Consider the following 17,046-nt stretch of genomic DNA (forward strand, 5'->3'; position numbering starts at 1 on the left):
TGAAAAAATAAATTTCTCAGTTATGTATAGAGAACCATGCATCTGTATAGGTTTACCTGCCAAACTCTATTTTAACTTTCCCTGAGCGTGGGTGCCCTCCAAATATGTTGCTTCAAGTTCTAAAATTGTCAAAATTGGCCATGCAAGTGGAAGAATTCAAGGAATTTAATTTTACTCATCCAGACTGTATGTAGGCAGTGGAAGACTGGTCTGTGTTTTCCGGATGAACATCTGAGCAGTGACAAATAGGAATGATGATTCATGTGACCAGGGATAAAATATGTAGAACTCCAATTCTGCTTCTTTCTATAGTATCTCCTTTTTCAAAAGAAATTATATTCTACATAACTAAGTTCCCTAATATTTTTAGTATTCCAAATATATGCAAAGCTAATAAATGCAAGATGTCCTGCTTCTGCAGTGGCAAGATAATTTAGAGCCATGCAGATTAGCATAGCAAATGTATCAGGATTAGCTAAGGCCACAGTGTGAAAAACTAAAAAATCTCATACCTTCTGTTACAGAGGTTCTCTGAATCTTCATACTGTAGACCAGCTTTAGGTATCGGCTTCCTATTTTCTGGATCGTGCCTCAGCCAACATCGTCCCTAATTCCGGTATGTAAGAGAGGGATGCTATCATACTCTTTACTGATTTTCTGATGCTTAAAGATTAAAAATGGGAGTGGGGACTTTAAAAGAGAGAGAGAGAGAGAGAGAGAGAGAGAGAGAGAGAGAGAGAGAGAGAGAGAGAGAGAGAAGAACAACTTGCTGTAATGCAAGAAAAAAATTGCCTTTGATGTTTAGAGTCATGGGACTACCTGTTTCAGCCAGTCCTTGGGAGACAGAGCAATTTCACAAGAGCTAAACAAAATCAAGCTTTGTTATAAGAAGAGGATGAGGACAGACAGGAAGAGTAGATGGCAATAAAAATGTATGAAATCTATTTTTCTTCAAACATAATTTGTAAAAGTGCATGCAATAGTTCCAGCTAATCACAACCTGGTACCAATATTTTTTTTTCTTCCATTGAGTCTAGACATGGTCCAAATTGATAGTCCCAACTGCCCAAAATTCATATTTTTTCCTGCCCAATCTGAAGGAAAGAAAGCAATACTGAGGTAGATATTCAATATCTCAATTTTACAGAGAAATAAGAACATTATTATTGACTTAGTTTACATTTAAAGACCAAGAAAAAATAGCACAATTTACAAAGTAGCCTTTCATTTCATCTCTATAGAGTAGAGTAGTGATGGTGAACCTTTTTTTTTTTTAATTTGATTTATATGCTGCCCTTCTCCGGAGACTCAGGGCGGCTTACAATGCATTAAGCAATAGCCTTCATACTTTTGTATATTTATACAAAGTCATCTAATTGCCCCCACAAACTGGATCCTCAATTTACCCACCTTAGAAAGGATGGAAGGCTGAGTCCACCTTGAGCCTGGGGAGAATTGAACTCGCAGTAATTGCAGGCAGCTGGATGTTAAATGCTGCCTTAGGAGGCATTAGCCTCCTACGCCACTCAGGCTCCAAGTGCCCAAACTGTGCCCATGCATGGCCAAACTGAAAGGTGCGCACGAATGTGTGCATGTATGGGCATGCATGAGCACGCCCATACATGTGCTGACATATGTGCGCTTATGCGTGGACATGCGCACGCATACACAGCAGAGATCTGAAGACCAGGTGGCCTGTGGGCATTGGCCGCATGGCAAGAGGTAAGATCTTTTTCTTTTGTGAGCTTTTGTTTTGTCGTTTGCAAGGAAACAGAAACTCATGAAAGAAACACCACAGAGATCTGACCTGGGGCGACGGCGTGCATGCCAGCAGAGAGGGCTCTACGTGCCATCTCTGGTATGCGTGCCATAGGTTCACCATCACAAGAGTAAAGTATAATTTCCAAAATAAGAGTTCCTCTAGTTCATATAGACATCCTTCTCCTTTTTGGAGTGACTTTAAGACCATCCCCACCCACACAGAGAAGCAACTCATCATAATATTAATTGACAGCAAACAGCATTCCTTACTAGCACTGATGACATTACCTAGTTAGGGTAAAAAAAAAACAAGCAAGATCAGAGAGCACCAAGGACCCCTCATTTCAACCCTGAGCTACAAATATTCTCCTTTACTGACTCCATTTCATCAGATGATAGAGATGAATTATAACATTGCTGCAACCTCTCTACTATCTTCTCCTCAGTTCAATCATGCTTTATTCTTAAAAAAGCAAAGCAATTTTATTCCTAGCAGAAGGAGCCCCAGAGCTCACTGTAACAGCATTGCCAAAGTTGTTAACCTAATTCTGCGAAGCTTCTTCTCTGGTAACATTGTACTGCAAACTAGGGCATACAAAACCTTTGCCAGACCAATTCTCAAATACAGCTTGTCTGCCTGGAATCCACACTATATATTGGACATTAATACAATTGAGCAAGTCCAAAGATATTTCCCGAGAAGAGTCCTCCACTTGTCTCCTCACAATAGAATATCTTATGCCACCAGGCTTGAAATTTTGGGCTTGGACAACCTAGAACTATGCTACCTACGGCCTGACCTAAGCATAGTACACAAAATTGTCTGCTACAACGTCCTACCTGTCAATGCCTATTTCAGCTTCAACCACAATAATACACGGACAAACAAGAGATACAAACTCAAGGTAAACCACTCCAAACTCGATTGCAGAAAATACAACTTCAGCAACAGAGTGGTCAATGCCTGGAATGCACTACCTGACTCTGTTGTTACATCCTCAAACCCCAAAACTTTTACCTTAAACTGTCTACCATGGACTTCATCCCATTCCTAAGAGGTCTGTAGGGGCGTGCATAAGTGCACCAGCGTGCCTACCGTCCCTATCATACTGTCCCCATTTTTTCGTATTAATTTCCTGTGTTCATGTCCATGTTTATACATGTTCATCTGTTCATGTCCATGTTTATATATGTTTTCTTATACATATTTGACAAACTAAAAAAAAAATTCCAAAGCATGATAAAAAGCATCTCTCCCTCATAGATTATTAGGGAGTTTCAGTAAATGTATGAATGTATGGTAAGAAGGGAACATTCACAGCGCAGGGTAAAATAGGCTGCAAAGTCAAGAACCCAAATCCAAACAATAGGTGAAACCTTCAGATTGAAAGTCACATACCAAGATTCCATGGTGTAAAGTTAGAGCATTCAGAGTATCTGGCATGAAAACAAGGGACAACTGCTGTTCCAACACTGAACTGCAATAAGATGAAGGTTTTTGTTTTCATTAGGCACGGTTGCTAATCTTTAATAGTCATTAGAAATGTTGCACAAGTGAAGTCTTACTTCTGATAAACCAGTTAGTGTACCACTTGAGTATGTAATCAGAACAAATGTCATCAGTTAGCAGCAATCTGAATGAAAATCAGAACAAGTAATGTCACAGTGTTGGACTAGGAATTACAAATTCCTACTTCACTATGAAGTTTACTTGATGACTACGAGCCAATCACTTTCTCTCCATCCAATACTTACCTGAATATTCTCATGTATGTCACCTTAGGCAGAATAAAGATGTGATATTAATGTAATAAATCAATAATGTAGAAATTCTCTCCATTTACTCTGGCGTGATAAGGTAGTTTTAAAGAAAGCATTTGGAGCAACTATTTCTCAACTGAACTACAATCTGACCTGAACTACAAAATGAATTACAATCTGTTGTCTTCTGTAAGATATACATTTTTGTAATGTTATACTGGAAATATATTTGAAGTAAGGAGTAGGGGGTAGTCTTCTGAGAGGTGCAAGTAATAAAGAGGTAAATGTTTGCTTTATAGAATGTCCCTGTTTTACACCTTGTCATTTCCAATTAGGCATAAATGAGTCCTAGAACCTGGAAGAAACCAGCCTGTCTCAATGTATGGAATCATTTACATCAAAAATCTGAGTCAGAATGAGGCAATTTCCTATACTGTATCCTGCTTAGGACTTGTATTGGCTTATTTAACAAAGCAATTCTTTGTATTCCATGCTGCATATGTTTGGGCAAGGATATTAACCCAAAATTACCAGTTCCTATCAGGGGTGAAATCTACTTACTTTCCCTGCCGGTTCGGAAGTGCGCCACGCATGCTCAAAATGACCATGCATTGTCAAAATGGTTTACTTCCTGGTTAAAACCAGGAAGTAACTGTTAAAACCAGGAAGTTACTTACTTTAACGACATCCAGGTGGGTGGGCAGAGCATCACACTGCCGCCGCTACCGGTTTGCTGAACCACGCACCGCCAGCGCTACCGGCTCGCACAAGCCAGACAGAACCGGCAGGATTTCACCACTGGTCCCTACCTCCTATATATATATATATACTTGGTTTTTCTTACTTATGAAGTAACCCCGTTATTCAGTAAAAGCAAAAAAGAACAAAGAGATGCCACTCTCCAAATATCTGCCTCCCCATATAAAAAGCCCTTTCTGCAGAAAACTAAAATCTAACTATTCTCCACACTTTCCTGGTCTAATGATACATAATAAATAAGTAATTGTGTACTTTATAGCAAAAGGCTACATTATGTAACAATTAAATCATCACAATCTCTCATCTAGTATTATTTAATGCACTAGGATCTGGTTCTCAGCGTTTTTGGCATTTCAGAATTACTGCATAATAAGATTATATGCACTTATCTGCTATTAGAAAAGAAAAAAAGAAAACAGAAGCCGTGATTAAAAAGTACATGTGATATGCTTAGTTCAGATTAGATATAACAATTTTCTTTCTTCCATCAAGGAAATATGATCTTGTGTTGTTGTTGTTTTTTCCCTGTTAGTAGCAGCAGGAGCTTCTGCAGAAATGGGGCCAGACTACTGAGCTCTGACTCATGAAAAAGTAATTGTGTAAATGGAGAGTATTACTCATTTGTAGAGAGTGCCACTGTGCTTAATGGTGATGGCCTTCCTACAATGGCAAAACAGAGTCCATATGCAAGAAGACAATTTTCTAAAGAAAAAGGGAGAGCCATTATTGAAATAGGCAGTGGAGTAGGAAGCAATGCGGCTCTCTAAATGATGCCCCATGATGAGAAGCAGACGTTGTTTTGAGAACATTCCAAAAAACATAGCGAGAGATGCATGGAAGATCACACAGTGCAGAAAGCAAGAGGCAAGTGGTCTACATTAATATCCAATTATCAGAGTAGCATTGAAGCCCTTTTATGAAGTTGAATATAACATAGTGATATAATACTCAATTCCTAATTCAGTTGAACTAGATACTAGAAAACCACATATTTTCCCTTCAGTATTTGGCATGTAGGTACATGCCAAATGTTGTACTCTAAAGTAAACAAATCTACCTGTGTGTTTAAATGTAACATCAGACAAAGGATAAGGCATGGTTTCCCTCAAAATTCCCTCTTCAGTAGGTACCTTTACCTATTCTTTCCACCTTCCTGAAATAGTAGGACTATTTAGTAGTAGTAGTAGAACATACTAATGGCCTAAAAGTAGTAGTAGGACTAGTAGTAGGACCTACTAATGGCCAAAGAGGCTGGATGACAGCACTGAAAGGGAAATGGCATTGGAAGCAATTTTAATATTCTTCATTTACCCTAGTCTTCCCTGCCAAATCCTCCTAGCATCTAGAGATATTGGAAAACATTGAACACTCACATCATTCAGTTTGAACTATTCTAAATATGTGTATCTTTCAATCTTCAATCTTTCAACTGGCACCTATATAAGAGTATGAGATAGAAGATTGTTAACTTTAGCTGCCATACTGCTAAAACATTTGGCAGGGAAGCTGGAAAACAATTATCCTAAACAGTGGATACTCCACCTACCTATATTTAATAAGGGTTATGTATTTTTTCACCTAAAACAAGATGATTTGTAGCTGCATGTGATCCTTAAGGCAGGGGTGGGCAACTGTGGCCCTTTTACAACCTGTGGACTTCAACTCCCATAATTCCTGAGATAGCCAAGCTGAGACAGCCAAGCTGTCTCAGGAATTCTGGGAGTTGAAGTCCACAGGTTGTAAACGGGCCACAGTTGCCCACCCCTGCCTTAAGGAGTTCTGGGTGGTTCCTAAAGCCTTTGACAACCTTCAGTTTAAGAATCAGCTTTTAAGAAGATACTGGACAGCCATTTATCTGAAATGGTATAGGGTTTCCTGCTAAAGAAGGGGGTTGGACTAGAAGATCTCCAGGGTCCCTTCCAACTCTGATGATGTTCTATGTTGTATCATGCTGCAAATTTGTGGCAGGAGATTTCAGCTATTTCACAAAAGTAAGTGGCAAATAAAAATGGGTACTTTAAACAAAGTGGGGTGGTGTCCCCACCCCTCAGAATACATCATTGCACTATATTGTAAACTGCCCAGAGTTACCTTGTGGTAAGATGAGTGGTCAATAAATTTAATTAATCTTTTTTAAAGCAATTTGAAAAACAACCTTCAGCAATTGAAATGCTGCCCAGTTTTGATGTCTGAGGTACCGTAACTTTATATAGAGATTTTGTAATGCAAAACGTCTACTTGATATAGAGTGGTTATCCAATCTACCTCTCCTTGCAGTTTGAGAGACTAAGCTTTTGCCAATACAAATCAATAGGTCTTGGTTCCTCTGAATAGTTCTATCATTGAGCTGTGTCTGTTCCCATATTGCTGAGGACCTGTTCATAAACTAGAAGAAGGAAATTCTGGAATAGGTTCTTAGCAAATAACCTATCAACAATCCACAAGCATTCAATCTTAACTTATAATGTCTCAAAGTGGGGGTGGGAATTGATGTATTAGTCTTATAACTCAAACAATTGCTAAATAGAAGTACAATATAACCATAAATGCATCTGGTATTATATCTAAGAATTAGGATATGATTCATCCTTTATCATTCCATTAAGTATTTCTTTTGGCAGGATTTAGAGAAGGCTGCATGATTTCAGTTCAGCATTTCATTTGTGTTTGAAGACACTAAGGCAAATTTTCAAATGGAAGCACAGTTGCAGAAAGAAAAACTCTGACTCAAATTACAGCTTTATCCAAATATCTACAAGAAAAGTACTTCAATTTTCAGTCTGGAAGTAAAATGTACATCAGAGGTAATCTTTTCTCCATCCAAACAATACCCACCACCTTGTTATCTTCATTAGCTACTTGGACCTTTCAGAAACAAAAGTATAGAAGAGAGGGATGTTACATCCTTTTACACAACTCAGAAGCCATTTTTTCTAGGTGTAAATTATTTACTTCAGTGCAACTTTGCTAGGAAAAGTTGTCTCAGGCAACAAAGAAATTCTAAAAGTAAAAAACACACTCCCTGTTCTATCTATGTGTTCAGAACGAGCTACAAGCTGTAATAGCAAAATCAATTTATCTTATTTAGTCCATTAACAGGAAAAGGTCTAAATAACGTCACAAATAGCAGTTGTTAGAAAAAAAAATAACCTTTGCCCCAATTCTTGTTTCATGAGTGCCACAAAACTCTTATAGTACCTACCTTTTTAGCAGCACAGTAGTTTCCATGGTAACCAAAAGAGATCTCTTATTTTAAAGGAAGGCTAGTTCAGAATTCTGTAATGGCTTAATACAGTGGTTCTCAACTGTACACAAAACACAGGTTGGGCTCTATAGCCTTTTATATGAGGTATGGGGTAAATCACTGAAACTTAAAAAAAAACTTCCTATAAATAATTCACATACTAAGAGAATGTATGATCATAAATCTCCATCATTCTCTTGGAGAAAGTGGGACCCAGATTCCAGGTTGCAGGGATCACCACAGCACATCGCTGCCAATCTCCGCCTCCACGTGTTGCGTTTTCAGCCTCCATGTATCACATTTTTGGCCTCCGCATGCCCCATTTTTTGCCTCCAAGCGTTGTGTTTTCAGGAGGTTCTGCTGCCTGGAACCACCCAAAAATGCAATGCACAGATGCCAAAAACAAGGTGTGCAGAGGTCAAAAACCTGATGTGCGGAGGCCAAAAACACAACATGCGAAGGTGGCAATCAGCAGCGATGTGCTGTGGCAATCTCCACAGCCTGGAACGGGTCTAAAACGGAGTATTCAGAGGCCAAAAATGCAAGGCACAGAGGCCAAAAACACGAGGCACGGAGGCAGCAATGGTCTGTGGCAATCCCTGCAGCCTGGAACAGCTGATTGGAGGTATACCAGGAGGCCACTCCATCCACCAATCAGCTGCTTGTGCTGAATCAGGCTGTGATAATGTGCTGAAGCTGAACAGGCTGTTTGCTATTTGCTGCAAGGACGCTAGCCAGATGAATACTGATGGATGCTGGTAGGGAGAATTTTTTTTTCTTGTTTTCCTCCCCAAAAACTAATGTGCATCTTATACTCTGGAGCGTCTTATACTCCAAAAAATATGGTATCTCTCAAATATTCTGGTGAGAGAGAAGTTCCTTGAGGATGGGCTCCAGCACAAGTCCGAAAGGTTGGAAGATTAAATCTCTGGTCCCTGTGACCGATCCAGATTAGATTCTGCAACTTGTTCCTGGGATAGATATATTTGCCTTCATTTGTGAAAAATAATTTCTTTCATCCAGACAGACCAATAGTCTATAGTTGAAGGAAAAGGATGATTTTTCCAAGCACGTTTATAGCATTTATTTCACAAAAGAAGAAAAGTCAAATGAACTAAGAAGGAAAATATACATTGAAATGTACAACTACCAGTTTCCCCGAGGAATGAAACAGTAGTTATAGAGTTAACTCGTCATACTATGGCAGTTGTTGTGGATTGCCTTTTACAAAGGGCCTATAGATATTTATTTTATATACTATCAGTATACTGAAACTAGTTACCAAGCAAAAGGAATTAAATATATTCTAGATTTCTCCCCATCTCCTTCAACTTTCAGGTTTTTTTCCTGAGGTAATGCTTAATATCCTCATAAATGATTTGCCATCTTACTCTATTTTGTACTTATTCTCTACTTTGACGTAACAGAATTCTATGCATTCAAATTGTTTTCATTTTCTGAAATGCAGGAGTCAGAAAAAGAGGGAAAGCCAAATGAATCTCAAAGCACACAAGTTTCTCCCTAGATAGATGTCCATGATAACTGATAAGGAGACATTGAATTAATAGTTGGCATTAACCACTAAGGGCTATTTTTATTTATTTATCAAACCTGCCATAATACATTTCGTTACACATAGAACAATCTCAAATATTACTCTGTAAACCCAACATTATTATAAATTGTTTACAGTTTAATGCAACAAAATGGAATTTAATTGGCTGGAGGGTCGCATTCTAAAATCAGGCAGAGCAAGCCCTATTTTAGCTTCCTACAAAACAATAAAGGGACATTTGCACACTTGCACCCATGCCATATCTGAACTCCGCCACTGTGGTTATTTAAACCAAGGCAAAAGCAAATGATGATTTAGCATAGCATATAAATTCAACCACTGAATTATCTAACCCTATTGGTTCGATTCCACAATATTTCAAAATATAGCCTCATTGAATAACCAGCAGATGACTTGATGATAATTGACAAAACCATTCTGCCTGAATTTGACTGTTACCATTAGCACTTCATTTATCAATGAAAATTACATGTGATAACAGTACACAGTACAACATACAATGAAAATTACATGTTAGGACAGCAGCGTTATTGTAAAAAAAGCTAACTTGCAATTTGATATGACTAAGTGGATCCTAATGCTCTTGTTTGTACACACAGAGAGAAATGCATACACAGATAGGATAGGATAGGATAGGATAGGATAGGATAGGATAGGATAGGATAGGATAGGATAGGATAGGGCAGGGCAGGGCAGGGCAGGGCAGGGCAGGGCAGGGCAGGGCAGGGCAGGGCAGGACAGAATTCTTTATTGGCCAAATGTGATTGGACACACAAGGAATTTGTCTTTGGTGCATATGCTCTCAGTGTACATAAAGAAAAATAAAATACATTCATCAAGAATCATAAGATACAACACTTAGTGATAGTCATAGGTTACTAATAAGCAATCAAATCATACTAGGAAACAAACAACAATATAAATTGTAAAAATACAAGCAGCATGGTTATAGTTATAAGTGGGAGGAGATAGGTAATAAGAAGGATGAGAAGAATAATAGTAATACAGTTTTATTAAATAGTTTAACACTGTTGTGGGAATTGTTTACCAGAGTGATGGCATTCAGGAAAAAACTGTCCTTGTGTCTAATTGTTCTGGTGTGCAGTGCCCTATACTGTCTTTTTGAGGGTAGAGGTTGAAACAATTTATGTCCAGGATGCGAGGGGTCTGTAGATATTTTCACAGCCCTCTTTTTGACTCATGCAGTATACAGATCCTCTGTGGAAGGCAGGTTGGTAGCAATTGTTTTTTCTGCAGTTCTAATTATCCGTTGAAGTCTGTGTCTGTCTTGTTTGGTTGCACAGCCCAACCAGATAGTTATAGAGGTGCAGATGACAGATTCAATAATTCAATAATAATAATTGCATTTGGCAATTCATTATGCCAGGAGCAACATTTCTTCAGCAATTGCTCCCTTGGTGGGAAAAAAAGGAGAAGAAGGTACCAATCCTTGCCCTCAGTATTACTCTTCCAAGGATCTCCCCAGATATTAAAATAGATCTTTGTGTGTATATGGTGGAAGCTTTCATGAGAAAGACTGACTAAACTTCAACTTCCATGCATCCCAGCAACAAAAATGCTTTGCTGAATCAAAAGCCTGCAAGTATACAGAAAAGCACCCCCCATCTTTAGCTGCCAAAGGCTGATTCTATCTCAGAAAATTCAGTTCAAACATTTTTGTTCAGGACTTTCCACTGGATAGGCTGCATCAGTGTAAGTAGCAGATGAATTGCTCCATTTCATTTTGTTACTTTTACTGCAATGAAAGCTCATACATAAAACCTCAGGATCTTTGTTCATAAACAAATCTTAACACAGAAAACACAAACAATTCAGAAATATATCAAGTAAACCATAACAATCAATTAAAAATACATGTCTGCTTATTATGCAAGTATATGCAAATTGTTGAACAAGCAGCTATTTTCACCCCTTATATAAGCAGGCAAGTAAAAAAAAAATCAAACTATATTTCAGGGAATTGTTAATGTTAATTAGAACTAAGGATTATAATCGGCACTGGATATAAATTTAGGAGAAACAAAAATATTTTTTTTATACCAAAGTACTATCAGGAACTAGTGTAATGATGCCTGGTTTAGGAGGTTTTAAAAGGCAAATGTAGAATAGATATCATTGCAAATAACCACTGAAAAATACAAATTGAAATTCTTTGTGCATAAGTATGTGTGCGTCCATGTGTGTGAGAGAGAGAGAAGGAGGGAGGGAGGGAGGAAGGGAGAGAGAGGGAATGCATGTTTGTGGATATGTATTATACACCCATAGCTAGTAACTCTAAGCTTTGGAGGAATACATCCTATGTGTAACAGTATGCTATGGGAAGTCAGACACAATGGTTTGTAAAACATTTTACAGTTTAGGGCACTGAATGAACCTAGCCAATTTTTATTTATTCAGTATACTGTATTACATAGTTTGTGGAACGAATCAGTATGGTAAAAAGGATAGTGGTTAGATGGGTCTGGTTTGGTCTGCTACACAGCATATGATCTTCTGCAAGTTTTCTCAATGGCAGAAGTCCAGTTATGGTGCAGAAGGCAATTTGCTTAACAGTACTTTACTAATCCTTCTCATAAAACATGTGGTTCAAAAAACTTTATCCTTGCATCAGATGAAACTGATGCCACAAATGATCAGTGCTACAGATAAGTCTTTTAGAAGCCAAATTAGTTTGGCAAAAGGTTGTTAGCAGAAAGAATATTTGAAAGCGTCTGTGAAACAACATATGCTTCACTGGTTCACACCTACCTCATGGAAAGTCATAGTTGTTTTAATCATTACTTGTATCAAAGCCACACTTCAGGAATCCAAGCTACAGTAAATGTCACCATCACATTCTTTGGATGATGGCAAATGCGGTGTATTCTGCTTTCGTCTCCCATGAAGGCACCACAGTGTAAAATTTATTTATTCATTGTATCCTGCCTTTATTATTTTTACCAATAACTCAAGGCAGCAAACATAACCAACCCCCCTTCCTTCTCCAATCTCCCCACAACAACAACCCTGTAGGATGAGTTGTACTGAGAGGGAGGGAGGGAGGGAGAGAGAAAGTAGCAGTAACAGAGTTGGAAGGGACCTTGGAGGTCATCTAGTCCAACTCCCTGCTCACACACACAGGAAATCTGTACTAGGATTCGAACCACTGAACTGCCGACCTTTCTGATCAACAAGTTCAGTGTCTTAGCCACTGGGCCACCTAGTCAGGAGAGAGGAGGCTGCTTAACCAGCTGGCTTTCATAGCTAAGATGGGACTAGAATTCATAGACTTCTGGTTTCTAGCAAAATGCTAGAAGTTACCACTAGACCAAGCTTGAGTACACGTGCTGAATTAAATCCAAATCAAATAACTTTATGTAAAGCCTATCCATTGTTTGTATATGTGGGTTGTAATTAGTTTTGTCAAGAAATAATCTAGGTGCAAGGAGAACAGTTCTTCTGTGTGTTTGTGTTACTTCTTTCCAATACTCTGGATCCCTTATATTTCTTTTTTCTTTCTCCCAAGTGGATACTACGCAAAATTTATGGAATCTGACTGTATTCATAAGGTCCTGAAAATACATGAATGGCAAAGTCCAGGCTATAATGACATTATAACAGCTATGAAGGCAGCACCATCTGATGGACAACAGTTGAAGTGCACAGGTTACAAAAGGACTTTTGTGTATTTTTAATATTAAAATCCATCAGAGGTACAGAGCTCTTTCCCTCCTTTTCTTTAATTATCTGAGCATTAGCCATGCAAGTTGGTTGCAAGGCATTAAATCTTCAGCAGTTAAGTATAATCTTCAAGGTGAAAGAAGCAACATTCTCTGTAGCCTCATTTACAAAACTAGACACAAAGTCCTGTTTATTTCTATATTCTTTACCTCTTCAGCAGCAAAGTGAGTAGCAAAAGGGTGGCAGTTAACATTCTGAATCACATGGTGATTAACAAACAGAGACAGTGAAAAGTTCCTAACCTGCTTGGTAATTGTTGCTGCCTAATCTACTTTTAGTTTATAATTTAAAAATGCAATACTGTGTGCCCTCTCCTGGGTGCCCATATATTATCTGGAAATTTATTCTGAGCATCAAATCACAATGCTATTGTTTAAAAATAAAACCTGAATGGCATTTTTTTCCAGCCTGAAAGCTTTGCTTTTTTCTTTCTTTCATGTCATTTATTCAAACTAGACCATTGTCACTTGGACTTTCTGCAGAACATCTACTGCAGACTCATGGAGGAAATGCATTAAGTGTGAAAGAAGTTACTTTACTGTTGATTCTACTGCAACAGTAAGAAGTAAAGATCTGCTATGTTCACCATCATAAAAAACCTCTATCAAGAATTTAAACTGACAATCAGAGACTGTAAAATCCACTATGGTCCATGTTTTCATGCATGCTTAGGTGTCATACAACCATCCTAAATGTGTACTTTGAGTTCTCACATACTATACTAAGCCACATTTTTAAAGTTTGGCATTGCTATGTTCTGTAAACCCAGCAACTGGTGATTGGTAAACCACTGCTTATGACTTTTCCAGTTGTATGAACTAGTCGCTTTTGAATTATTCAACAAACCATGGTTAAATAACTTACTGCTTAGCATGCTGCACAAACCTCACATTAATGAGGAACTTTTAAACTTGCAAGTTAATATGGAACTCAGTTTGCTTCAAATTCACACATTCGTAAAATGTTCTAGTCCTGAATAACTATTTGCTAACAATGAAGAAGATATTTAATCTGTAGTCTCACACACATTTACCTGGGATAGTCTTATTTAGCAGACCAGTATGACCCTATAAATGACTCCCCCTTCATAGGAAATTACCAATTGATCTTTCCCCCTCTCCCTTTTTAAAATGAAATCTAAGACTCAACCTAAATGGCATTACCTAGATGCAACTGCATTAAATGAAATATTATCCATACCAATTTGTGTTTTATATATACATGATAAATAGATAGCTAGCTAGATAGATAGATAGGGATAAAGATATAGATAGATAAATATTACATATAATATATATGTATATATTATTTTCCTTTTTTATTAAAAAAAAGCTTCTATTAAAACACAAAGTGTTACTTCAGGCATTTGAATTCTGAACTCTTATTTAGCTGGAAATGTTGAGAGCAACCTGTCCTTTAACTGTTCAAACTTGAAAGTTCCAACACATTGCACATTGGAAGTGCGCAATAGGCAAACAGCTATACCTGCATAGAGGAATTTTAGGCACACAAACATGTAAACATAAATATAGATTTCCTGAGTTACAAGCATGGCAATCCCACCAAATAAAAATGACAATAATTAAAATACACAAATTGACACATTCCTTGATAGGATAAAGTACAGTAAGAGCCATATATAGTTGGCCTACATGGGCTGTTCATTAGAGCAAAAATTATCAGAGGATCCAATTGAACAAAGGAAAACGGACTCAAAAAGATTTTCAGACTCTTTTTTTCACCTTAACTTCATGCCTTCAGAAATACAAACTCCTTCTAGATTAAAGTGGCAGCTTTTGTCAACTGAAACTGGAAACTGCAAGTTTTTCCAAGTCTCTAGATCCCAAGGGGTTAGATGATTCATGGAGAGGGTTGCACTGTAGAGGCAAATCGACCAATAAAGTGTAACTCTGTTGGGCGAGTTTTGAGTTAAAGTCTCCTGTTGTACATTTTTTAAATGCTTGATGCTTCTCCTTTTCGTTTGATGGAGACCAACTGTTTGCTATAAAAAGAACTTGAGTGTCTTGACTCTAAAGAGAAGATGCCTTCAGTATCATATAAGAAGCAACATTTAAGCTTCTCTTGGTTAAAAATAATGGCACATCTATAAGGTTCCTAAGAAAGAAAGACCAAGCCACATGGAAAGAGAGCACCCTTATTTGGACATTCCAATTCTAATGTGGAACAAAAGACTTTCAGCTACCTTTGTTTCCAGGTGGGCTCCATGGAAATTATTCTTAACCCAGGTAAACGGAGCATAGGATCGCACTGAACTGATGCTTTTGCTGTCTTTAAGGAAAAGCGAAAAGAAAAAAGGAAAGTATTTCAGCAAACTGCCCCTGGTAAGATTTTTATCTTGCTCTTTAGCAATTAAACTCTCTGACACCTAAGACACCACAATCAGGGAACGCAATCCAAGGACCTCCAGAAACTTAACCACGGAGAGAATGGCGACATGATCCGGGAGAGAGAAAAAGAGAGAGAGAGAGAGAGAGAAGGAAGGCAGAAGGTCCAGGAAACCTCGCAAGGCAATCCCGGTCGCCTTAGAAGGGTTGGTTTACTTCAAAGCAAAACACTGCTTTCACACACGCGCACACACAAAAGCTCCAGCACGCTCCAGTCAAAATCCAGGAGCCGCTTACCTGCAAAGACTTGTCCCCGACTTCTTTGCAACAGCTGCAAGAGAATGGCAAACGTAGCAATCCTAGTCATTCTTTGAGGGAGTTCATATGCCCTTCCCGCGGCAATAGCAGCAGAAGAGCCGGTTCTCCGTGCGTCCGGCAAACATCCCTTGCATTGATAAACCCGGAGAGTTGGGACTGGAGCGGATTCTCCGGAACGCGGCTGAAGCCTCCGCTATCCCCGCTCTGAGGAATAGGACAAGCTGATTGAAGAAGCGGGAAAAAAAAGGGGGGGAGATTTCCCCCGAGTCCTAACGCTCGTCTTTTCTCCCTCTCCCACTCACTCATACGGAGGGAAGGAGAGAGGGAAGGCGAGCGGAGGGCAATAAACAAGAGAAAGCACCGCGCATCAGTCGCCACTCGCTGTCTGCTTCGCTATCGGAAAAAAAGCCCCATCCTGCCTTCCTTTTTGTTTTGGCGCTAGGCGACTGGAGGGCGGGGAAATGCGAGTCATTAACAAGACGTTTCAATACCGGACACCCAGCCCGCGTAGAAATGGGGAATTGGAAGGTTCTCAAAGCAAAATCAATGGAAAGACTGTTTTTGTTTTCTGCCCGCGCCCGCGCTCGCCTGTGCCACTGTGGGTATTCCGCCGCCCGAGGATGAGTATTCGCTCTTCTCCGCTCCAGCAGGAGCCCCAGGAAGAGACAACGCAATAAATAAATAAATAAAAATTGGCAAACTGTTTTTCGTGTGATAAGGCGCTGCTGGTTACGTGTGATCGGGAGGCAGGGCAGGAGAGAATTTTTTAAAAGGGGGGGGGAGAGAGAGAGAGAGAGAGAGAGAGAGAGAGAGAGAGAATTTTCACTTTTCCTCAACCAGATTAGGATTGCAGTTAAACTGCGCAACGGAGAGCAATGAATCCCCCCCTGCTAGGAGCCTGAAAGTCTCAAACATGCGAGGTTTCCAGGGGGGCCATTATTAGATCAAATATTTTAAAAGCGCCCACAGTCATTTCCAGTTGAAAATAGTAATTTCCGTCATTATTCACTTAACTTCGGATCGAGCTGGCTGTTTAAATACCTACGCTCAGCACGCGCGCTCAAGAGATCGAGACATAACACGCTCCCGAGGTTTTGAAAGAAGGGGACAGAAGAAGGGTGCGCGAGCCAAAGCGAGCTTCGAAAGCGCCTGGATGGTGGTCCCTAAACGGCTCAGCAAGCTGGACAGTCCCACTTTATTGGTGACCGTCACAAGCGATTGAAAGAAGGAAATAAATGTAAGTTTGTTACTGGTGCGCGCACACATCCGCCGCCGCTCACTTCTCCGGACGCTCGCTTGCATCTCGATTGCTGGGAATTGTCCTCGAGTCTTGGGGTTTATATATAAATTCCAGTGAATGCTATAAACTACCGATCCGGCTGCGGTGGGAGCTGTACGTCTAATGGCCTTTGGAGATTGTCAGTCATCCAGGTCATAGTTGTCCCAAAGGTGCTTTTTTCAAGAGGCAACTGGACTTTCTAGTTTTTCTCTGAAGACGTTTCGCTTCTCATCCAAACTAGAAAGTCCAATTGCCTCTTGGA

The 17,046-nt window shown here is 39.2% G+C and overlaps 1 protein-coding gene across 1 annotated transcript in view; it reads right to left on the minus strand.

Moving 5' to 3' along the window:
* PTPRT (protein tyrosine phosphatase receptor type T) overlaps window positions 1-15,554 on the minus strand; it is a 680,289-nt gene extending 664,735 nt beyond the window's left edge. The window contains exon 1 of the mRNA XM_070939969.1: window positions 15,485-15,554. Within this exon, the coding sequence (XP_070796070.1) occupies window positions 15,485-15,554 (70 nt within the window). The remainder of the gene's footprint in view (window positions 1-15,484) is intronic.
* Window positions 15,555-17,046: the final 1,492 nt, after the last annotated feature.

Source organism: Pituophis catenifer, unplaced genomic scaffold, assembly GCF_029215685.1.
Source record: "Pituophis catenifer annectens isolate HBS135680 unplaced genomic scaffold, rPitCat1.0.hap2 SCAF_3, whole genome shotgun sequence".
Lineage (NCBI taxonomy): Eukaryota > Metazoa > Chordata > Lepidosauria > Squamata > Colubridae > Pituophis > Pituophis catenifer.